General features: G+C 46.4%; 6 protein-coding genes across 9 annotated transcripts; 4 read left to right on the top strand and 2 right to left on the bottom strand.

Annotated features, from left to right (window-relative positions):
* The first annotated feature begins 177 nt into the window (after positions 1 to 177).
* Positions 178 to 2,385, top strand: csul (protein arginine N-methyltransferase 5). 2 transcript variants are annotated; one of them, XM_017159384.3, is made up of 6 exons: positions 178 to 553; positions 616 to 1,060; positions 1,119 to 1,284; positions 1,349 to 1,511; positions 1,571 to 2,082; positions 2,145 to 2,385. In XM_017159384.3, the coding sequence occupies exons 1-6, from the start codon at positions 178 to 180 to the stop codon at positions 2,298 to 2,300; spliced, it is 1,818 nt and encodes a 605-aa protein (XP_017014873.2). In that variant the 3' UTR covers positions 2,301 to 2,385. The 2 variants fall into 2 exon arrangements, with proteins under 2 accessions (XP_017014873.2, XP_017014872.2); XM_017159383.3 differs by having other exon boundaries at positions 601 to 1,060.
* On the bottom strand, positions 2,382 to 7,727 carry Khc (kinesin heavy chain). The gene is made up of 4 exons (XM_017159381.3): positions 7,088 to 7,727; positions 5,564 to 6,023; positions 3,197 to 5,076; positions 2,382 to 3,130 (listed from the first exon to the last, which is right to left on the bottom strand). The coding sequence occupies exons 1-4, from the start codon at positions 7,232 to 7,234 to the stop codon at positions 2,690 to 2,692; spliced, it is 2,928 nt and encodes a 975-aa protein (XP_017014870.1). The 5' UTR covers positions 7,235 to 7,727; the 3' UTR covers positions 2,382 to 2,689.
* Positions 7,728 to 8,117: 390 nt separating this feature from the next.
* Positions 8,118 to 13,369, top strand: LOC108069259 (zinc finger CCCH domain-containing protein 13). Of its 2 annotated transcripts, XM_070212728.1 has the most exons (3): positions 8,118 to 8,636; positions 8,695 to 12,565; positions 12,619 to 12,761. In XM_070212728.1, the coding sequence occupies exons 1-3, from the start codon at positions 8,289 to 8,291 to the stop codon at positions 12,627 to 12,629; spliced, it is 4,230 nt and encodes a 1,409-aa protein (XP_070068829.1). In that variant the 5' UTR covers positions 8,118 to 8,288; the 3' UTR covers positions 12,630 to 12,761. The 2 variants fall into 2 exon arrangements, with proteins under 2 accessions (XP_070068829.1, XP_070068828.1); XM_070212727.1 differs by having other exon boundaries at positions 8,695 to 13,369.
* A 1,103-nt stretch (positions 13,370 to 14,472) lies between these two features.
* On the bottom strand, positions 14,473 to 17,025 carry cato (cousin of atonal). Of its 2 annotated transcripts, none has more exons than XM_070213166.1 (3): positions 16,887 to 17,025; positions 16,393 to 16,830; positions 14,473 to 15,794 (listed from the first exon to the last, which is right to left on the bottom strand). In XM_070213166.1, exon 3 carries the CDS (start codon positions 15,037 to 15,039, stop codon positions 14,473 to 14,475), a length of 567 nt encoding a protein of 188 aa, XP_070069267.1. In that variant the 5' UTR covers positions 15,040 to 15,794; positions 16,393 to 16,830; positions 16,887 to 17,025. The 2 variants fall into 2 exon arrangements, with proteins under 2 accessions (XP_070069267.1, XP_070069266.1); XM_070213165.1 differs by having other exon boundaries at positions 16,883 to 17,021.
* Positions 16,829 to 17,126, top strand: prim (primacord). The gene has a single exon (XM_017159293.3). It carries the CDS (start codon positions 16,889 to 16,891, stop codon positions 17,042 to 17,044), a length of 156 nt encoding a protein of 51 aa, XP_017014782.1. The 5' UTR covers positions 16,829 to 16,888; the 3' UTR covers positions 17,045 to 17,126.
* A 527-nt stretch (positions 17,127 to 17,653) lies between these two features.
* Positions 17,654 to 18,479, top strand: LOC108069288 (uncharacterized). The gene is made up of 2 exons (XM_017159292.3): positions 17,654 to 18,051; positions 18,352 to 18,479. The coding sequence occupies exons 1-2, from the start codon at positions 17,758 to 17,760 to the stop codon at positions 18,382 to 18,384; spliced, it is 327 nt and encodes a 108-aa protein (XP_017014781.2). The 5' UTR covers positions 17,654 to 17,757; the 3' UTR covers positions 18,385 to 18,479.
* Positions 18,480 to 23,472: the final 4,993 nt, after the last annotated feature.

Genomic DNA, 23,472 nt, shown 5'->3' with positions numbered 1-23,472 from the left:
AATTGGCAAACGACACAAACAATTGTAAACAACATTGGCTGAAATGCGGGATTTTCCGGGCTTCGCACTGCGGTCCCACCAATCGGTCCATTTGAATTCGCGCCACCCACGGTCACACTCGCGCCGGTCACCGCATTTTTTTTGGGCCTTTTCAAAGAGGCGAAGTGCGGATTTAAGATGAATTACTACGTCTGCCTGCACCAGGAGGGCGTCAGCAGCATTCCGAAGCTGATCGAGAAGGCCTACGCCAACAACTACAATGTGGTGGCCACCTCCATCAACGCCAACATGGTGCCATTCGAGCCGGACGAATCGGATCCCACATATCCGGCGACGGTTCTGAGCGCCGTGGACTGGAATTCCAAAGTGATATTCACCCTGTCCGACGTAGATGTGGACTCGCCGAACGCCAAGCTGCGCCAGCACGCCCGGGAGGTGCTCCAGCGGGACGTGGCCTGGGCGGAGCACCTGCAGAACGTGGGCAGCGTGATGGTGCGACTGCGCGGCCCGGAAGTCGAGAATCTTTCGGCCATTGTGCGGGCCAAAACGAAGGGTAAGCGTCTGGCTGCTGGCGCGGAACACCAAGCAACTTATTCGAAGATTTATTTCCCCTAGGGAACTGGTTCATCCAGGTGCCCATCACCAATCCCGAACTGGCCACCTTCGAGCACCGCACGGATGCCACCGCCGAGGAGGTGGCTGCGGCGGAATCCAATGACCCGTGGAACTGGTGGAACAACCTGCGCATCGCCGCCAAACAGAGCACCAAGGTAAAGGTAGTGGTGGAGCTGAACGACTCGGATCGGCCCAGCAAGGAGACGGTGCGTCGCTGGTTGGGCGAGCCCATCGAGGCCATCATCATTCCCTCCTCCCTGTTTGTGCGAAATCGCTCCAACTACTGCGTGCTGAAGAAGGAGTGGCAGGTCATCATCGGGCAGTTCATCTCGGTGCGCGCCAACATCATCATCTCCACGAATCCCAACGACAAAGCCTTGTCCCAGTATGCGGATTATCTGAAGAAGCTGATTAACGAGAACTGCGATACGCATGTGCTATACAGGTGGGTTTTAAGATATATCCTCTTAAAATCTTAATAATAATCAGCCTTTTTTTATTAGCTATGAAAACATGTTGGAGATTCCTCTGCAGCCACTCTGCGATAATCTGGACAGCTATACATACGAGGTGTTCGAAACCGATCCTGTCAAGTACAAGCTTTACCAGAATGCCGTGCAGGCGGCTTTGTTGGATCGAGTGAGCGATGCAGAGGCCAAAAGCAAGATGGTAAGGAACGATCTCTTTTAAATTCAAGATACTTCATACTAATTTTAAAGTGCTTAACCTACAGACAGTCGTCATGTTGTTGGGAGGAGGACGAGGTCCTTTAGCGAGGGCTGTTTTTAATGCAGCCGAATTGACAAAGCGACAAGTGCGCCTGTACATCATAGAAAAGAATCCCAATGCCATCCGCACGCTCTCCCACATGGTTAAAACACTTTGGGCCAACAAGGGTAAGTAAACAAAATAAAGTACTATAAAAGATATTCCTAATCCCCAACAAATTCCTTAGATGTTCACATCTTCTCAAAGGACATGCGCGACTTCTCCCCGCCCGAGCCGGCTGACATTTTGGTATCCGAGTTACTCGGTTCCTTTGGCGATAATGAACTTTCGCCCGAGTGCCTTGACGGAGCCTTGAAGCTGCTCAAACCGGATGGCATCAGCATACCCTACAAATCCACCTCCTACATTAATCCCCTGATGTCTGCCATTCTGCATCAGAATGTCTGCCAATTGGTGTCCACCGTGCCTGCCTTCGACTACGGTTATGTGTCGCTCCTGAAGAATATCTACCACATTGATGAGCCGCAGGCTTTGTTCGAGTTCACTCATCCCAATCGGGCGGAGAAAATTGACAATACGCGCTGCAAGGTGCTCTCATTTACTGTGAAAAAGGATTGTGTGCTGCACGGAATCGGCGGTTACTTCGATACTCACTTGTACAAGGATATCTGCCTGAGCATCAACCCGCTAACCCACACGCCAGGCATGTTCTCCTGGTTCCCCATGTTCTTCCCAACGGTGAGTTGAAGTTAAATCTCTGAAATATAGCTTTTAAAGCATTCCCCTTTTATCTTTTTCAGCGCCCAAGGACTCTCAAGGAGGGACAGACCATATCCATCAAGTTCTGGCGCTGCGTGGATGCGACCAAAGTGTGGTACGAGTGGCAGGTGGTCAACTCTCCCGAGGATTGGGAGCATCACAACACTTGCGGCACTGGCTACAACATGCGACTGTAGCAGCAGGAGATGGAATGCCAAGTAGCCAAATGACACTGTTTTTTTTTTCTAAACTGGAAATATAATCAAACCGAAGCGACCTTAATTTGTCTGCGACTTTTATTTAGGTTTATGTTTGAAAAGTTTATAAATACTCTTAACGTACATAGATGTCCTTACATATCTGTGGGTTTTATTATTTCGGTTTGTAAAATTTAGTTAATTTCCGGTTTCCTCTCATTTATTTAATTAAATTATATGTATGTATATTTAAAGCGCTGCACATGATCGCGACACGACATCTCATCTAAGCGAAGGCAATTATCAGTTATGTTAAGTATGTATAACGTAATCCATTTAGTTTAGTTTAAAGCGGAGCTGAACTGGGCGGCGACGGGTGGTGATCGGATCTACGAGTTGACAGCATTGGCCTGGGCCAGCGGCGCTGCTCCGCCGACGGCGCCACCGCCACGGATGGCGATCGCCCCTTGGCCGGCGCGAATCGGCTTGGCGATCTGCGCCTGCGGGCCGCGTCTGCCCAAATGCTTCTGTCGCACAGCCTCCTTGATGCGGTCCACCTCGTACTGGTAGCGCTTGCGGTCCCGCATGGCGCCCTCCTTCGCCTCCTTGAGCGCCGTCTCCAGGGCCTTCACCCGCTCCATGGTCGTGCGCAGGCGCTTCTCCAGCTTGGGCAGCTCGCAGCGCAGATCGGCGTTGTCCCGCACCAACTGCTTGTGCACCTTGGTCAGCTGGTCCAGGTTGTTCTCCAGGAAGGAGATCTTCTGCTTCTGGGCGAGGGAACCGCCGTCTTCCTCGCTCTCCTCGTTCACCACGTTCTTGCGGATTCGTTGCTGTTGGAATAAACATACGGTTAATATAATATAAGGTGTGTACAAAATGTATAGTTCGAATTTTACCTGTAGATCCTGAACAAACAGCCTGCGCAGGTTGTGCAGCGTCTGCAGCTCCTTGGCCACGGTGTCCTCCAGGCCCTTGAGGTCCTTGCGCGCCTGTTCGCGCCGCTCGTTGGTGAGGATGATGTTCTGCAGCTCGCTGGACTTCTCGGCCTCCTCCTGGCGCACCTTCTCGTAGTCGACCGACATCTGTTGGTGTGCCAGGAGCAGCTTCTGATGCACATCCTTCATCTCGTCCATTTCGTGCTGCTTGGCGGCGATCTCGTCCCGCAGCTCGGACACCTGGCGGGTGTGGGCCTCGCGAAGTTCGTCCATCTGGGAGTCGAACATGGAGCGCAGCTCCTCAGCCCGCTGCTTCTCCTCGGCGTTGACGGCGGACACGTGCTCGGCGGCCTTCAGCTTGGCGCACTCCTCGCGCAGCGAATCGATCTGCTCCTCGAGGGTGCGCTTCTTGTTCTCCGCCTCGCGCATCGACTCCTGCAGCGACTTCATGCGCGCCTCGTGCTGCGAGATGAGCAGACGGTACTCGCCCAGGTCCTTCTCATACTCGGAGATCTTCTTGTTGGAGTCCGACTGCTGCGACTCCATGTTAGCGCACCGCTGGGCAATGTTCTTGGCCTCCGTCTTCATTTTGCTGATATACAGGCGGGCCATGGTGAAGTCTTCCTCCACCTTGTTGGCATCCGTGCCGGCGAGAGCACTCATCTTGAGGTCGATGCCGGACTCGCCGGGGGCGATTGCCTGGCCCACTTCGCCGAGGTCGCGCAGCAGGTTGGTCAGCATTTCGGTGATGCGCTTCTTCTGGTGCGAGGACATGTCCTTCAACTGCTGCAGCTCCGTGGAGGCGGCGCTGAACACGGACTGCTTCTGCTGCAGCTCCTCGTTGAGGGCGTCGATGTCCTTGTTCTTGTTGTCGATCTCCTGCGACTTCTGGTCGTAGTTTACGGCCAGCTCTTCGAGAGCTTGCAGCACCTCCTTGACCTCCTCCTTGGCGGACTCGTTCTCCTGCTGGATGCGCGCCATCTCCGACTGCAGCGTCTCGTACTCCCGCCGGGCGTTGGCGATGAGCTCCTCCTGCTCCATCACCTGCTCCTTGAGCTGCTCGGCGTACTGGCTCTGCTGGTTGATCTCCTCGTCCTTGTCGTCCAGCTGCTGGTACAGTCGCTCGCATTCCGTGGCCAACCTGGCCTGCTCATTGGCGGCCACCGAGGCGGACATGTTGGCCAGGGCAGTTCGCTGGGCGGCCAGCGCAGCCTCTGCGGCCGCCGCCTGTGCCGCCTCCACTTCCAGATTGGGCGTGCTTGCCTCCATGAGATCCTCCATGTTGATTTGCTCCTCCGCCTTGACGGTTTCGCCGGCTCTCCAGCGCGCCAGCTCAATCTCCAGCTTCTCCACCTTGCCCTTGAGCCTGGCGTTCTTCTCCTTCTCCTTCTCGTAGCGCCGCTTCCATTCCTCGGCCGTGAGCTCCTCGTTCACGCAGACCACGTTCTTCACGGTCTTGGCTCGTCGCCCAAAGTCCAGCGTGGACTTGGTCTCCGACTCGTTGAAGCTGGCCGGCGAGCAGCAGATGACGATGGTTGTGCGTGCGTTGCCTCCCAGCGACTCCTGCAGGATGCGCGTCAGCTTGGAGTCGCGGTAGGGGATGTGCGTTTTGTTGCCGTCCGCCAGGGCGGAGATTACGTTGCCCAAAGCAGACAGCGACTTGTTGATGTTCTTGGCTTCGTCGAGGACCGTGCCCTCGGCTCCGGTCTTGGAAACCTTTTCGGAACCGGCCAAATCGACCAGGTAGAGTTTGCCCGAAAGCTTCTTCTGGTTCTCCAGGTTCTCCTGCTTCACATTGATGAGGAATACTGAGTGGGATCGCGAAGAGTGCTCGTTCATGTCTAGAAAAGGAGGATAAATTGTTATTAGATGATTGAAGACAGGAAAATGCAGTTGGGATCAGAACAAAGGCATTTCTTAAAGATATTTGAGTCATTAAATTTTAATCTTGATAAAGAAACTAATTTAGAAACTAATTTTGCAGAAAATTTAAATATTTTTAAAACCGCCCAATGAAAGTAAATGACTAATTGTAATATCAAATGGCTGCCACATCATATACATCGTACAATGGTAGAAATTAAGTGATAATAATATTTCTTTGACGAAATATTTTATAATGATAATTTGGAAACTCAAATAATAGAAATTTGGATATTAAGTGTGACTAATTGTAATATCAAATGGCTGCCCCATCATATACATCATACAATGGTAGAAATTAAGCAATAATACTACTTTTTGACAAAATATTGTATAATTTTTTCAAATATATATTAGTTATTTATGGATGCCATTGTTCTATCATAATAACAAGTAAGAACTCACTTGTCACCGCGATGTGACGATTGGATTTGCCCTCCTCGATCACCTCGAATACGTCCTCCGGCGAGGAGACGAACCGCTCAGTGGCGCCCTTAACGTACGGCACCCGGTTCTTGTCCTCGTGCACGCTGAGGTTCACCTTGGAGACGTCCAGCAGATCCCGGATCTTGTCCATGTAGATCTCGTAGTAGGAGACCTTGATGTGGAACTCCAGGTTCACCTCCATGGCGTAGATGTGGTTGAAGATGTCGTTGACGATGCGCGGTATGATGCCCTGCTTCACGGAGTCCCCGATCACGCCCTCCATCGTGTGCGTCTTTCCGGAGGACGTCTGGCCGTAGGCGAATATCGTTCCATTGTATCCGGCCAGGACATCGGTGACAATGGACTTGGCCGCCTCATTGTAGACCTTCTCCTGGGATGCGTTCGGCTTGAAGACCTTGTCGAACAGATATACCTTGCCCTGGGGAACGGAGGGGATTATACATTTTTATTAGTGTGTTGCGGTGAAATTTCTTTCGGAGATTCAACCCCCCAAACCCCGACTTTTTCCCGCTGACTGGCTGACTGCCTTTAAATCATTTTCAACGCATGGCCGCGAAGCAGATTGTAATTATGAGCATTAAGAAATGGTGAGTGGAGTGGAAGGGGGGAAGAATAGTGAATAACGAGCGGCAGAAGAAAGACGGAGCGAAAGAGAGAGATGGATAGACAGAGAGAGTAATGATAGTGTCTGTGTGTATGGAGGCACTTTACTAGTGCTGACTTTTTTGGAACTGGTTCAATTGCCCAAGTTTTTACCAGGAAAATGACGGATTACACCTGGTCAGCGGTCGGTGGAAAAGCGGAAAACTCAAAATACATCAACTAATAACATTTCATGTCGAATAAAAGCAATACAAGCCAATTCCATTGCCTCCAAAGTTGCTCTTATTGTTTTCCTTCTTTTTTATGGTTTGCGTGCATGACTCACTCGCGCGGGAAAGGGGGGGTGGGTGCGGGGCGGAAAGGCGGTCTCTGTATGCCAGTGTGTGTGTGTGTTGGTGTTTGTGTGGAAATGTAAGTGAGGTAAGCACTGAAGGCGGACTGGAAACTCTAGAAAAGCGCATATTTATGCGGCCCAAAAGAATGGAACACCCGCTTTTAGCAGAAAGCCCTCTTTCTAGTGGGTGGTCGTCTTTCGCCCTCTTCTTGTTTTCGATTAACACACCCCATTCTTCGACATTCCCTTTGGGGGAAAATCAATTTAATGCAAAGCAATATTGATTTGGAGTAGTTTCTTCAGTTTCATCATAGATATACATGTTTTTGTGCAATTATTCATGGGTAACTCTGGTGCCTCTCTCTTTCGCCAGGCTGATTCCAATTGGTCGGCAATTTGGGGAAGGGTAATGTACGCTAATAGGCATGACGTCATGGCACGGCACGCAGAGATTAATGCATAACACATAGGGAAAAAGCTAGGGGAAACTCTGGGGTCGGGTGGGGACTTGGGGAACCCATCTGGGAATCTGGAACACAACATACCGCTATGGATATGCAGTTCTCCTCCACATTGTTGGGGAACTTGACCACGAACTTGGAGCCGGCCTTCTCCTCGCTATCGTTCAGCGGTCTGAATCGACAGACCACCTTGATGCTGTCCTCGGCGGGAATCTCGCGTTCCGCGGACATTTCGTACGGCTCCTGCGGAGTGGGCTCTTTCTGGCGGAGATTACTCTGGAGCTCTGGGCGCGACCTCTGCGCATGCAGCTGTTTACGTGGATAGTCCGCGAGTCACAGCACTGCACTCCGTTGTTCCGGCACTAAATGGAATACGGATCTGCTGTTTTCCGGAACTCCGTATGGCCCTGCTTTTCCGATTCCGTCGCACTCGCGAAAATTGGGTTGGGGGCGGCTCAGTAGATGCAGTGAAAATTTTGTGGTTATACCAGAAACCAGACACAAAAGTCCCGAATTGTTCCAATTGTTTGGTTGTAAAAGCGCGGTCTCGATTCTGGCTGCCGCGAACGCTTCTTGCACTAGCCCGGAATGATTAAGTGCGGCCGTTAAATGCACTCTCATACGTCAGTGGGTCGGAATTTGTGGCACTCGAAAACTCTATTTTATTCGCCTATTTTTTTTCGCCCGAATGCCAGTGTGACCGTTCTGGATGCCACGACAAATACCACTCGGAAAAACCTACTGAAAGAGAACACTTCATTTTCCGAAAATACCAAAAAAATACCGTTAGTGCTTGACTGCTGTATGAATACCCTTTATTCCTTGTAAACTGTAACGGAAAATCTAATATTAAAGTGAGATCCATTTAATTAACCACGCTTACAATCCACAATACTTTTGAATAGATTTAAAAAAAATAAATTTCCTTTTTTTTAATAAAGTTTTTACTGCTGTCGATGGATTTGAATTTTAATAACTTTCTTCTAAAAGTTCCAGTGCCATTTATGTAAAATTATAAAGGTCTTTAATGTTGCATTAACTACATGGTTGTCATAAAAATATGACAAATAGTAAAATCTTATTGAACTGAAAATGTTTCATTATCCACGATAATCTCTGGAACCTCGGGATTTTCAGTCAAAACTTTTCGGCTTGGGTGCAACCCAAAAATAGTTACAAACTTGTGTTTTAGGTATTTGTGCATTCCAATTGATATAGGTCAGGGACAACGCTATGGAAGATTGATCACCGAGACCAGGAGAAGTGAGAGCGACTGAGAGGCAAGATGGCACCAGAGGATATAGTTTCGCACTTAAATATGGAACGCTTGAAAAAGACCCAGAAGCTCATCCGTCTTTATCGATCCAATGAATGCCTGTGGAATCCGCAGTCCCCAGGATACCATAGCAGCTCTGTAAAGGACGACGCTTGGCGAAGGATAACACTCGGTATGAAGAGCGGTTTGACACCTGACCAGGTGAAGCTGCAGGTGCTTGGCCTGCGGAATTATTACTCCAAGGAGTGTTCCGCCATTCAACAAAGTCATCGAGAAGGTTATTCTTATGTTCCGAGGCATTCCTACTTTGAGGATCTACATTTCCTGGGTAATCTGGAGAGCGAAGAAACAAACCAGGTGAGTGATATGATAATATACTATGTGCTAAGGAATGTATTTACCTTTTGACCTTTAGCCCAAGGCCAGTGCCAGTATGGGCCAAGTAAATAACCTCCTGGAAGAGGCTTTTATTCTGGACGATTGTAGTACTATTAAGGGCAATTACCCGCCCCACTTTTCGGAGGCCACATTCTTTTCCCCTTTGGCATCATTAAGTCCCTCTTGCAGTGTAACCAAGGATGGTTTCACATTCTACAAGATGATACTTGAACCTGAGCCACCCAATGAAAGATCCACATCTGGCAATGATCGCTGGTATCCCACGACATACTGTGTGAAGTGCAATCAGGATACAGAAGAAGAGGATCCATGCGACGCGTGCGAAGGCAGAGGTCAAATCGGTGGAAACCAATGCAATTGTGGCACACCGGGGACTACTGATCAATATTACCATCAGGATAAGTCACGAACACATCCATCCATAGACGATTCAAAAATCAGACAAAAAAGTAAGGGAAATCAATATCGCACTCAGGATCAATGTCCGTGTAAGGATCAATGTCCTTGCTCATCGCCACACAGTCGAAAACGCTCTCCACGAACCCAACAAAACGGCATCTTTGTGGATTTGGGCACCTGGGATGATGATGAATCAACCAATAATGGGGAACGCAACGATAAGTGGCCAGGACCGAGACTATGTTCTCAAAAACGCCAGGAGTGGAAGCCCAGATGCCGCAAAGTAATTCCCGAAAATGATTTAAAGTCCGGCGGCGGAGGTTGGAAGCGGAATAACGAGGCCATATGCCAGCGACTCCGGGATCAGTTGGCGCGACAGGAATACCAAAGTGGACGTTACTCCGAGGAAGGTACATATGGCCAGAGCCGAAGTTGCGAATGTAATAAGGATCGCCGGCAGTCAGGAGAGGATCAGAAAAAGTCGCAAAGGAATAGGAATTCCCAGAACGACACCCCTTATGATTCCACTGATCCAGCACAGTATAGCAATAATCAGCCGATTTCCAATCAAGCTAACTATAATACCACCCAACCGGTTCAAAATCAATGTTTCTGCAATACTAACCATACAGATGCTGATCCCCAGCGATGCAGTACGTATGGATGCCAGTGCATTTACTGCAATCGAAATGTGATTCCACCCCAGGAAAACTACTACCCACCGCAGCAGATCGAACCGAGTCCCGCAAACTATTCCCGAGCAGCTCCCGTAGACAATCCAGATGGACAAGCTCAGCCTTATGGAGAATCAAATTATGCGAATGACTACGGACCACCGGCTTATCCGGAGCAACAGCATATGTACAGTATAAATACAGAAGAAGCCCCAAATCCTGCCCAGCGGTCCTGGCAGCAGGAAATTGCAAGTCGCCCTCCTCAGCCGGGTATTCAGGGTCGAGACAATGTCAATTCAGCTACTGTAAACAAAATACTACAGCCCAATCAGCCTGTTCAGCATCCTACGGCAAAAAGGAGACCAAATCCGCCGCCACGGAATTTTCAATATGTGGAGTGTCCTGCCTATAAGGGTGAACAAAGATCTAGCGACCAACGATCGAGCAGGGGGAATTACCAAAACCAAGAAAGAAGTCATTATACGGAAAAGGACTCCGTTGGCAGTCGTGAAACCTCTATTGTTTACGTTGAATGTCCAGCTCGAAGGCCAAATCGAAATGATATCGAACGTAATCAAGATCCGGATCGTTCAGCTCCGGTGGAAAACCTCTGTAACGATGATAAGTGTCCAGCTAACAGACGCAAAGAGCGACCTTCTCAAAGAAGATCTCGAAATGATGATAGAGTTGTTAGTAACCCTAATTCCAACTATGAAGACTCTCCTTCTCCACGGCGGGGAGAATATCTTAACGATAGTCCACATAAGTCAAAAGTTTTTCAACTTCAAACCGACGATTCCCAATATATTGAGTGCCCGGCGCATAACCGTTACAATCCCAAGGAATGCCCCAATTTAAATCGCAGACAAAACGATCCCGGCCGAGAAGAAAGAATTGCCCAAAGGACCAGGCCCCCTTCAAGGACTCACGATTATGATGAGGAGGAAAAGTCAAGTTCCAAGAGAAGATCTCAAGATCCAGATAGAAATAGTCTGGAAAATGGTGACGTTGAAAAGCAGAGACAAAGATCCAGTCGTCCAGGCCGGGAAGACAATTCGCGGAGAAATAGAAACCCAGATGAAGATACTAACAGGTCTTCTAGACAAGATAGAGATGGTTCCGGACTACACACAAGAAATATCCGGGAGTTGGAAAACACAAGAAATAGCAATGGTAAAAATCGAAGCTCCAAAAGAAATGATAACGAGTGCAATGATTACACGTGTCGATATATCAATTCCTTTGAAGAGAAGGAAGGGTCTCGAAGGCAACGCCAACTGTATCCAATCCAGGACGATGAAGAAAGGATAGCAAGGAGAAGGTATAGGAGTGAGTCCTCAGCAAGAAGACAACAGCGGGAATCAAACAGATATGAAGATTCAGGAAAAAACAAAAAAGAAGTTGGGAATTTCGGGAGATCGAGAAGGCAAGGTGATATTGATAATTGCGAATGCGATTCAGATGACGATGATAAGAGATACGAACCCAGAATATTTAGAAATGACAATCGCGGCTACAATAAGGACCTGCAAGATTTACCACCAACAGATAGGTTAAAAAAGTATCCGAGAAGGGAGGAAAGGAAATTACCAAGAACAACAAATGAAAAACTGCAGAGACGTTACCGCAATGACGATTTGGACTCTGATGAATATGACGCCAGTAATGCTTATAATACTTATCCTTTGAGGGATAATAGTAATCGAAATCGTATGGTACCAAATTACTATGATAGAGAAGAAACATCTAGAAGAATAAGAAGACCTCCGAGTTATGATGATTCTGAAAGTGATGACAGAGAATATGTCAAGTCTACTGGCAAAAATAATAACCGGAAACGAAATGTAGATAAATACGCTCCGAATAAAAAGCCTTCTTACTCGAGGGGAACGGATGCGTACGAGTCAGAATATGATTGCTACTGCAGTGACTATGAAATCCCTGAAACAGAGGATGGGATCATGAATTCTATGCAAAATAGAAGCAATCAAACAGCCAGAAAAGTTCAAAGGCCCTCTGACAATATCATAGATGAAAAGCAGGAAAGAAATATGGCAAATGATTATCAAAAATACGAAACTAGGAATAGCAATAGGAACCCAGAGACTTCTTTGCCAAATAGAGGTCGAAAAGATAACCTGGATCCTGAGGATCCTGGAAAGGATGTCCGAGGTAAAAGTAACGAAGTAGACGGCTGTGAATGCGAAGCTGATGAAGGTGCATATAATTCAAAAAACCAAAATAGAAGTACCAATAGTAAAAGTAGGAAGGACAACCAGGATCCTAATTATCCTGGAAGGAACGACATAAATGCCTGTGAATGTGAACCTGATGATGGTGAATATTCCAAATACGAAAGAAGCAGTATTCAAAATGGTAATGGAAACATAGTCTCTGACGAGGATTGTGCTTGTGATCCGCCCTGCGATCTGAACGAACCCAAGATAACTGAGGTCAAGGAACGAAATCAAGCTGGTAGTATATGTATGGCACTCAATGCCTTAGCGGAAAGCCGAAATCAGAAAAAAGAGTCAATTGGGATGGCCAAGAAACCACAAGGTCAAACTAATTTCTTAGCCAAGTTAAAGATGGAACGAAAGGAGGCGAGAAATAAGCCAGAATCAACCAATGACAAGAAGACAACCCGCCCGAAGACAGGAGTTTACCCTAGAGTGCAGTCCACATCCGCCAGTCCTCAAAAGACTCAGCCAGGAGGAGAGCCGATCAAGAGACGAACCTCGACGAAGACTGAAGGACAATCCAATCACCACAGCGCCGCCAAGAGAACTACGGACACACATGCAGCTGCCAACAGCAAGTTGCCCTTTGACCTAAACTCGGCCGCCTATTTTATTTGCAAATTACAGGACGAAGGTAACAACCATCAGTACCTCCTGGTGGTGCCAAAGAAGCCGATTGGACCACTTGATGGTGGCCAACGGATGGGCCCAGGACAGGAGTCTGTGAAGCAGCTGAACTGCCAGCGGCAGTGCTCCGGCTTTCAGAGCGTGTCCTGGGTCGATTCGTCGACCCATCAATCCAGATCCCAGCCATCTCAGACAAGGGGTGGCCTTTCCGTGCTGGGTTCGTTCCGGGTTCCACCGGTCCTGGCCAGCACAGCGCTGGGCATCCTCAAGGAGCACATGAACAGGTCCGTCATGGACCGAAATCCCGATGATAGAGTAGCGGTGCCTCCTCCACGAAAGACCCGGCGTGCATTTTTATCCAGAGCGACCTCGTCGAGGCCAAGGAGACCCGTGCTTCGGCCATCGCACAAGGCCAACGCTCCGATGCTGAACGAGAACAGGACCTTATTGCTCACCAACAATCCCTTTAAGGACTTGAGTTTCGGGGACAACAAGCGGGAGGTTATCGTCCTGCATCCACCGGTACCCGGCTTTCGACCCTCGAAGAACTCATTTGGGAAGCTGCAAGATGTGGAGGTGCAACACATCACAGTGCCAAATGCAATGCCACCCAAGCCGCCTACAAAGCCCAAAAAAAAAGTATCTTCGGTGATCAATCCCTAGCTGTAATGTCCACACATTTTTTGCCGGCCATCTTGACCCTCGAATCATATAAAGAACAGCACCCAACCGAAGCCGAAGGACTCAGCTGCCTTTTATTCAACGAGAGGAGGTCTCGGCCAGGAGTCGAGGGGCTTCACGCTTCGCCGTCCACTGTGGTGGCTGCCGAGTTTTGGGATCGTTTCGGGGTTAGCCCAAAACTTGACGTTCTCCTATCAATGAACTTTTCAGTAATTAATTTATGATCGTTTTCGAAACCATTGAGGCGTAGACAAACGATCCGATGGCCAATTGAATCTGGGGTTCTTCAAAAATAGGGGTTTAGTAGTGGGGTGTTAAAATTGCCAAAAAGGGTTGAGGGTCAACTGAGCGTTTTAAGAAAATAGCAAAATAGGGCACTAATATTTTAGTATACTTTGAAGGCAATCATCAATTATGCATTTTAAGCTGTTTGGTTGTTACATCCAATTTTTAAAGAATTTCTTAGAAGGGTAAAGTGTTGACTAAGCGTCCCAACCAAGTAGCAAACCATGTCAGTAATATGTTAGTCTATTTTTAAGCTAGCCACAAATGTTTGTAATAAAATCAACATTTTAAAGATTACTGGTGGCCATATGATATGAAAACTTCTTGCATACTTCACCTTGTTAATGTTCTTCTCAAACGTATCTCTTATCTTCTTATACTACTTATCTTCTCAAATTATCCAAGTAATTGGATATTTATCCTTTCCTCACATGATTAGTTTATTGAAACAAAGTTACCTTAAAATGATTAAATGACTCACACTATACTTCATTGTTTTCCTCTTTGGTAGGCAGTCCGAATGCTTTAGATAATATGCCTTTCTCTTACACCCCCTTTAAGCAGTTGACTGGACTGCAGTTCACCTAATACTCACAGGACAAAGGAATCGATTCTAATGTGCAGCCTGCACCGTGCAAGATATCGTCGACCATTGTGTGACGATTAAATAATAATTAATTTTGCAAAATGCAGCCGCAGCTTAAGGATACAGTAGGTTTTGAACCAGTGCTCCCTTGTGGGTCTGCGCATGTCGCAAATATATCTTCCTTGGAGTTAATAAAAGTCCCTAAAATTCATTCGTATTTAATTTATTTTGTATCTTTTGCCTATTCTACAGTAAGAAGAAAATCACGTAGCTTAAATCTAGTATCCAGTAGCAGTATCCATCTATGATAAGGAACCTCCGCTTAATCCGAAACTGTTTTCGCCGCTGCCGAAGAGTGTGTAGGCGGCGGCATCCACCTCCACATCGCCGTTGTTGAGGAGATCGCATAGCGCCAGGATATAGGACTGTGCCATCTGGAGGGTCTCGAACTTGGACAACTTTTGGTCGATTGAGGGAGCGGGCACCACTTCCCTCAGGCGATCGAAAGCCTCATTCAAGCCGTTCATGCGCTTTCTCTCCCTGGCATTCGCCGCCTGTCGTCTTCGCTTCTGGACCGTGGGACTGAGATTGGTCTGCTCTGGACTGCTCTTCCTGCCCTCCGATCCCGAGGAGCTGTTGCTACGCCGTTTGGTTTGCTTCGGAGTGGGCACTGCTGGAACTTCCACGTTGGGCGCCAGTTCTAGTTGAGTTCCGCCTGCGGTATCCAGGAATTGCCATTCCGGGGATAGGAAAGCCGACTGCCCGTAATCCTGCGAAGAAACGGGCAGCTGGGTGAGGTTATAGTTGGGACTGCCCAAATACTGGGAGCTGCCGTCCTCATCGGAGGCAGACGAGTAGTAGTAGCTCATGGCAGATCCGCGCGTCTTGAAAGTTTCGATGCAACTGAAGCGATCCCGAGAGTCGGCTCTGCATACAACCCCCGCTTTTGGTGCGTTCTACAAATATTTTCACCGCCGTTCTGACCAAGCTTGTGTAAACGGGCCGCAAATGACCCCTGGCCCCAGGATCCTCGCAGTTATTACCATATCCCTGCCGAAGGATCTCCCCGAGGAGCAGGGGTGACTTTGACCCCCGGCCGCACACTTAGGGGTTAGAAGTGTGCCTCTCTCTCTTCCTCTCTCTTTCGCTCGTGCGCGCAACGCCTACACTTCGCCTACTGCCATCTCGCTCTGGCAGGGCACGCGTCATATCTTGCCAAATTGGTGCTATCATGCCATGTGATCTTCTCCTCTCCTCTGTTCCCCGTAATTTGTGACTTTCACGCTCAACGGCACACGAGTGTGAGAGTGGGAGAGGGAGACAGAAGAGAGGTGGCGAGGATGAGCTACTGTACTGGAAGGTACTGAATGGCATGGGCCATGGGCCATCAATTAACCCGAGCTGGCGAACTGCATTTCTGGCTCGCGTCTAGTGACCATATGCTGTGCTGCACCGACCCAACTTCTGTTAGGAACCAACATATGGTCGAGGCCCAGTCCTCTGGCCCTTGCTGGTTGCCCCTCGTCCTGCGAAGGTTGTGTGTCCTTGGCAGACGCACGACATTTGCCGTCTAGCCAGTTGTCGAATCAAACTATTAACTGCCATCGAACAAACTATTAAGTGGCTATGAAAAATATATTATTGAATAGATTGTTAATTACCTCGTTTTTATGATTACACATATCTTTTTTTAATATTTCAAATTTACTCACCAAAACCTGGGGTTATACATAATTTCTACATTTTTTAGGAAAAACAGAAATCTTTATTAACGATTCTAGTAATTTACAATATTAAATATTTTATATTTTTCATATTTAAACAAGATATATTTTGTTAGTTTTAGTTTCATGATTAAAAACACAATTTATTACATTCGACTTTTTAGGTTTCAGAAATAATGCCATAAATAAAAACTATTTCCTTAAAACAAATATAAACGGCTCAAGTTTGTATAAGTGCAAGGAACAATTCTTAGTTTTAAGTTACCTTAGTAGAAAACTTTTGGCACATCTTAATTCGGCTAATTTAAACTCAAATAATTATTTATTGTATATTATGGTTGTTTTTAACGGAAAAGAATTCCAAAGTGAACTACAACAAAATATTTAATCAATATGATGTAGTTAAAATAACAAAAGTTTAAATAAAACACAAGTAAATTATAGTAAATTGCACAAATTCACGTTTAGGTAATAAATTCCTAATTGTTTTTAAAATACCTTATCTTGTTGTAAATATAATATTCGGCTGTTATCACTATCCTTTACTTGAGCCCTTTACTCTTTTGGCACTTCATCGAAGGGGAGTGAAGAACCTGTTTGCGCATGCACCGCCGTTGGCAGGACTCCCATCTCCTTGTTGTCCTTCTTCCCCCGTCTCTCTCTCTCTCTTTTTGTGGCACTCGTTTGGCACTCGTTTTGTTTTGTAGAGAAATACGAGCCGAGGACGAAAAGGAGCTTCGTGTTTTGATTCAGCAACAGGATTGAATATAAGGGCAGACAGCCAACGCAGTGTTATCATTTAAAGAAAAGAGTTTGTCGCATATAATCGCAGTGAAATCCACCAGGAAGTTTGATAAGAGGCTCTAGCTTATCAGGACATTGGAGCGCATATAATAATTCGGCACCGGAATAAGCTGAGCGCGGTATTTGATATACCTGCAACGGGAATCAGGAAACAGGAATCGAAAAAGTCCACCCACTTTCTCACCCACGGATGTGTCTGTACTTGGGAGTCGTGGAACACCTGCTGGATGTGGTGGCCTACTGCATGTGCCGGGTCCTGGAGCTGTCCCTGTTCACCTGCATGATGGTCTGCGGATCCCTGAGGGCCAAGCTGACCCACGGGCCCACCAACGAGCTGGAGCAATGACCAGTGCACTATGAGAGCTGCTAAAAGGATGCGCTCGATGCAAATGCGTGTTTCTGTGTGCTTTTGGGTTTTTCTGAGTGTTTATGTGTGTTTCTGAGTGTTTTATGTGTGTTTATGTGAGTTCGACTAAAATTTAATAAAGGAAACTTTTCTAGTAGCGAATAAATTACAACTTATATGCGTGTAAACGATTGTCTTTCCCTTTGGTTGGCCGGGAATTGAGCCATAACTCAAGATTGCCCACGGCAAGGATTTTGTTGTATTTTTGCTCTTGCTTATCCTTTGGCTCCCTTTGTTTGTTTGTGTTGCGGAGTCGTTTATCGTACTTATTACCCCGGGGGAAGGGATTATAGGGGGTACAATGGCCATTTGCATGATGATAAAGTATCGACTGGGGCTTACATGCTCCTACGTACTGGGCAATTGTGCTGTGGCTTTTGTTTTTGGCGCCTGCAAATATGCTTCACTTCTGGCCAGACATTTTATTGCCATCCCCCCTCCATCCATAGGTTCTACTCCGGTATTTATGTAGTTGTTTACAGCCGCCGGCAGAAGCATAAATTTATTCAAAATGTACGTGCAAATGGGGGGACTTAACGTTTATTACACACCCACAGGAGGCTCGGGGAATCTGTCTGTTTCGACACACGAGTAAAGTTTTGATACATTTTTGATAGCTCAACAACTAAATCCTACTAAATTTCCCGCTGGTCATGGACAACCCAATAAAACAGCGCCGCAAACCGAAGAAACTTAACGCCGCTAAGCTGGAGGAAGAACTTTCAAAAGCCATCGAATCTAAGAAGGATATTATCGATGAGGAAGATGGTCAGCCGATAGTTTATGATTACATGAAGTACTCTAGTACCAAAGCAAAGGGCAAGCTGATCAAGAGCGCAAAGCCCCGGAAAACTGTCACCTTCAAGATGATGGTCGAACTGGTTACCTATACGGATAACTGGAAGATGAAGATGTGCGAGAGTAAGCTGCGTTCGGAGGAGGAGCAGGTGTGGTTACGGATCCTGAAGCGCAGTCTTCGACGCTCCAGAACCTAGTATTTCTGATGCATTTAGGCCTTCTGAAGTCAAAAGTACCTTTCAAAACTTTTACGAAAGTAACTTTTTTAAATTATTGATATCCTGATTTTATAAGACATTGGATTTTAAACAATCTAATTGATGGATTTCGAAAAATAAAAACACGAAACTTTATTAATTTGTTTCCAATGCGTCAGGAATATTATTTTTGGAACTTTTTCTGTCATGTGTGCAATGGATCTAAAATCGAACCCTGCTTTCTACCCTCAGCTCAAGTTTTCCTTAAAACGGCGCAACTTTTGACGATTTCCTTCTGAGGATAGTTCTAATTTCCGTCAATCAATTAATATGTTTATTGTAGTAGCTAATATATGAAATTTATTGTTTTGTAAACCCAGTGTCGAAAAAAGGTTTTGTTTGTGGGTGGGGAGCTCCTTAATGATTTAGCATACTTGTTGAAAACTTTTTCCTTTAAGCCTAGTACTCACTTCAATCAAAAAGGCAAAGAAACGAAAATTTCTATACAAAAATGAAAAGGAAAATTTCGTAATCAAAACTTTGTATGGAGATTTTCATTTCGTAGGCTTTTCGATTGAAGTGAGTACTAGGCCTTAAAGTTAAAATCCGTATTGTATTAAAAAGTCAAAATTAGAAAAAGGATTTTTAGAACCAATTTTTAATAAATCACTATGGACGGCATTCCATGTAGTGACGAAGCACACAAGGAGAATGTGCGAAGGCGACTACTATATATAGTAGACATCTGCATGACTGGAATCAAACAGGCTTTGAAATGATTCCATTCGAATAGAATAGAGTTGAGTAAATGCTCAGCACACTATGACTAGAATGGATTGCATCTTGGTCCGTATAGAGTATGACAGAAAAGGCCTAGAGTTAAACGAGTGATAACGAAAAACAGAATGTCATATTTGAATATGCTGAAATCATTCGAGTTATTCGAATCCATTCGATTTTCTTATATGACGTCATAAGGGCAAAATAGAAAATTAAATTTGTTTTGATATACATATATGTATGTCTATAAATAAGTATTTTTGTGATTTCTTATTTTTGAAATTACCAAGCTCCCCTTAGTTTAAACTCAAAACACATGCAAAAATCCACGAGAAAAAAAAAAAAAATATGGAAAAGCAATTAGTTTTATGAACATATCCCAGAACTAAAAGATCCGCCTCTATCGCCACAGATAAAGAAAGGAATGGTCTTCCTTGGACCGCGACTTCTTAGTATTGTCATCCTGGAGTTTGTTAGATAAATTCTTAAGAAGTTGTCCAAGGAAGACCATTCCATTCTGCCTCTTCACTACACTATTATGTACTTCTCCTCCTTGGTCCGCGAATTCTTAGGATTTGCGGTAGAAGGAAGACCATTCCTTTCTGCCTCTTCACTACACTATTTTATACTTCTCCTCCTTGGTCCGCGAATTCTTAGGATTTAAATATGAAAATGGCATGGTTGGATTCAGTGGCGAGCTAAAACTAAAGGTAGATTTGTAATTTAAAAAAAGACAAAAAACCAAATATTTATGTAAGTATTTAAAAACAAATTTAATTTTCCATTTTGCCCTTATGACGTCATGTAAGAACTCGAATGGATTCGAATAAATTCGTCTGAGTTGTTCGTGTACTCATTTACTCGATTCGTTTTCCATCACCATTTCTGGTTCGACTGAGTTTTACGTCAGTACACTTATTTATTCAAGCCAGTTTCCCTACACATTCCAACTCATTCAACTCATTTTGAACATTGTCAATTCGAATATGTATTTTTTGTTATTCATGCAGATGTCTAATATATAGCCGCAATGGGTGATACACCAATCGAAAGGTATCGCAAAAACTAACAGGATTGCAAGACTTTAGGAAAATCAATTGGTTTGGGAGAGAGACCAAAAAAGGAAAACAGTGAAAATTTCGAATTTTGGAGCTGTTGGGTTGAAAATACGCGTCGAATGAGGGGTCATATGATAAAATCCGATGCTCCGCTCAAAAGTTATCTCGAAAATAAAATTTGCTTCTTCTTCCCAAAATGAAAACTTTTGTATGTTTGTTTGTATGTATAGGTCCCATCGTTGTTCTAGAATCCTAATAATTTATATGGTGTTAAGCAAGTCAATATAAGAAACGTTTGTTCTACGACTTTTCCCTCCAATTCGGTGGGAAATTATTTAAAAAGCTCAATTTTGAAGGAACTTGGAACATGGAACATGGAACATGGCACATGGAACATGGCACACGGAACATGGCACACGGAACATGGAACATGGAACATGGCACACGGAACATGGAACATGGAACATGGCACATGGCACACGGAACATGGCACACGGAACATGGAACATGGAACACGGAACACGGAACATGGAACATGGCACATGGAACATGGCACACGGAACATGGAACATGGAACATGGCACATGGCACACGGAACATGGAACATGGCACATGGAACATGGAACATGGCACATGGAACATGGAACATGGAACATGGAACATGGCACACGGAACATGGAACATGGCACATGGAACATGGCACACGGAACATGGAACATGGAACATGGCACATGGCACACGGAACATGGAACATGGAACATGGCACACGGAACATGGCACACGGAACATGGAACATGGAACGTGGCACACGGAACATGGCACACGGAACATGGCACACGGAACATGGAACATGGAACGTGGCACACGGAACATGGAACACGGAACATGGAACATGGCACACGGAACATGGAACATGGCACATGGAACATGGAACATGGCACATGGAACATGGAACATGGAACATGGAACATGGAACATGGCACACGGAACATGGCACATGGAACATGGAACATGGAACATGGAACATGGAACATGGAACATGGAACATGGAACATGGTACATGGAACATGGAACATGGAACATGGAACATGGAACAGGGAAAATGGAACATGGAACATGGAACATGGAACATGGAACATGGAACATGGAACATGGAACATGGAACATGGAACATGGAACATGGAACATGGAACATGGAACATGGAACATGGAACATGGAACATGGAACATGGCACATGGCACATGGCACACGGAACATGGAACATGGCACACGGAACATGGAACATGGCACATGGAACATGGAACATGGCACATGGCACATGGAACATGGAACATGGCACACGGAACATGGAACATGGAACATGGCACACGGAACATGGCACACGGAACATGGCACACGGAACATGGCACACGGAACATGGAACATGGAGCATGGCACATGGAACATGGCACATGGAACATGGCACACGGAACATGGCACATGGAACATGGCACACGGAACATGGCACATGGAACATGGCACACGGAACATGGCACACGGAACATGGAACATGGAACATGGCACACGGAACATGGCACATGGAACATGGCACACGGAACATGGCACACGGAACATGGCACACGGAACATGGAACATGGAACATGGCACACGGAACATGGCACATGGAACATGGAACATGGAACATGGAACATGGAACATGGAACATGGAACATGGCACATGGAACATGGCACACGGCACATGGCACATGGAACATGGCACATGGCACACGGAACATGGAACATGGAACATGGAACACGGAACATGGAACATGGAACATGGAACATGGCACACGGAACATGGCACACGGAACATGGCACACGGAACATGGAACATGGCACACGGAACATGGCACATGGCACACGGAACATGGAACATGGAACATGGAACATGGAACATGGAACATGGCACACGGAACATGGCACACGGAACATGGCACATGGAACATGGCACACGGAACATGGCACACGGAACATGGCACACGGAACATGGAACATGGAACATGGCACACGGAACATGGCACATGGAACATGGAGCATGGCACATGGAACATGGCACATGGAACATGGCACACGGAACATGGAACATGGAACATGGCACACGGAACATGGCACATGGAACATGGCACACGGAACATGGCACACGGAACATGGAACATGGAACATGGAACATGGCACACGGAACATGGCACATGGAACATGGCACATGGAACATGGCACATGGAACATGGCACATGGAACATGGAACATGGAACATGGAACATGGAACATGGAACATGGAACATGGAACATGGCACATGGCACATGGCACACGGAACATGGAACATGGAACATGGCACACGGAACATGGAACATGGCACATGGAACATGGAACATGGCACATGGCACACGGAACATGGCACACGGAACATGGAACATGGAACATGGCACACGGAACATGGCACATGGAACATGGAACATGGAACATGGAACATGGAACATGGAACATGGAACATGGAACATGGCACATGGCACATGGCACACGGAACATGGAACATGGAACATGGCACACGGAACATGGAACATGGCACATGGCACATGGAACATGGCACACGGAACATGGAACATGGAACATGGAAAATGGAACATGGAACACGGAACATGGAACATGGAACATGGAACATGGAACATGGAACAGGGAACATGGAACATGGCACATGGAACATGGCACATGGAACATGGCACACGGAACATGGAACATGGAACATGGCACACGGAACATGGCACACGGAACATGGCACACGGAACATGGCACACGGAACATGGCACACGGAACATGGAACATGGAGCATGGCACATGGAACATGGCACATGGAACATGGCACACGGAACATGGAACATGGAACATGGCACACGGAACATGGCACATGGAACATGGCACACGGAACATGGAACATGGAACATGGAACAGGGAACATGGAAAATGGAACATGGAACATGGAACATGGACCATGGAACATGGAACATGGAACATGGAACATGGAACATGGAACATGGAACATGGAACATGGAACATGGCACACGGAACATGGAACATGGCACACGGAACATGGAACATGGCACACGGAACATGGAACATGGCACACGGAACATGGCACACGGAACATGGAACATGGAGCATGGCACACGGAACATGGCACACGGAACATGGCACACGGAACATGGCACACGGAACATGGAACATGGAACATGGCACACGGAACATGGAACATGGCACACGGAACATGGAACATGGCACACGGAACATGGCACACGGAACATGGCACACGGAACATGGAACATGGAGCATGGCACATGGAACATGGCTCATGGAACATGGCACACGGAACATGGAACATGGAACATGGAACATGGAACATGGAACATGGAACATGGAACATGGAACATGGAACATGGAACATGGAACATGGAACATGGAACATGGAACATGGAACATGGAACATGGAACATGGAACATGG

This window comes from Drosophila takahashii, chromosome 2R, assembly GCF_030179915.1.
Source record: "Drosophila takahashii strain IR98-3 E-12201 chromosome 2R, DtakHiC1v2, whole genome shotgun sequence".
NCBI classification, from domain to species: domain Eukaryota; kingdom Metazoa; phylum Arthropoda; class Insecta; order Diptera; family Drosophilidae; genus Drosophila; species Drosophila takahashii.
This window is presented reverse-complemented; position numbering and strand designations above follow the sequence as displayed.

Bases quoted from the DNA above. Each gene is read 5' to 3' on its own strand.
- csul (XM_017159383.3), top strand. From the start codon at position 178: ATGAATTACTACGTCTGCCTGCACCAGGAGGGCGTCAGCAGCATTCCG. The intron at 1,061-1,118 runs GTGGGTTTTAAG...TTTTTTTATTAG, and splicing joins GATACGCATGTGCTATACAG to CTATGAAAACATGTTGGAGA. The intron at 1,512-1,570 runs GTAAGTAAACAA...CAAATTCCTTAG, and splicing joins AACACTTTGGGCCAACAAGG to ATGTTCACATCTTCTCAAAG.
- Khc (XM_017159381.3), bottom strand. From the start codon at position 7,234: ATGTCCGCGGAACGCGAGATTCCCGCCGAGGACAGCATCAAGGTGGTC. The intron at 6,024-7,087 runs GTATGTTGTGTT...TCCGTTCCCCAG, and splicing joins AGAACTGCATATCCATAGCG to GGCAAGGTATATCTGTTCGA. The intron at 3,131-3,196 runs GTAAAATTCGAA...TTATTCCAACAG, and splicing joins TGTTTGTTCAGGATCTACAG to CAACGAATCCGCAAGAACGT.
- LOC108069259 (XM_070212727.1), top strand. From the start codon at position 8,289: ATGGCACCAGAGGATATAGTTTCGCACTTAAATATGGAACGCTTGAAA. The intron at 8,637-8,694 runs GTGAGTGATATG...TTTGACCTTTAG, and splicing joins AGAGCGAAGAAACAAACCAG to CCCAAGGCCAGTGCCAGTAT.
- cato (XM_070213166.1), bottom strand. From the start codon at position 15,039: ATGAGCTACTACTACTCGTCTGCCTCCGATGAGGACGGCAGCTCCCAG.
- prim (XM_017159293.3), top strand. From the start codon at position 16,889: ATGTGTCTGTACTTGGGAGTCGTGGAACACCTGCTGGATGTGGTGGCC.
- LOC108069288 (XM_017159292.3), top strand. From the start codon at position 17,758: ATGGACAACCCAATAAAACAGCGCCGCAAACCGAAGAAACTTAACGCC. The intron at 18,052-18,351 runs GTGTGGTTACGG...TTCTACCCTCAG, and splicing joins TGCGTTCGGAGGAGGAGCAG to CTCAAGTTTTCCTTAAAACG.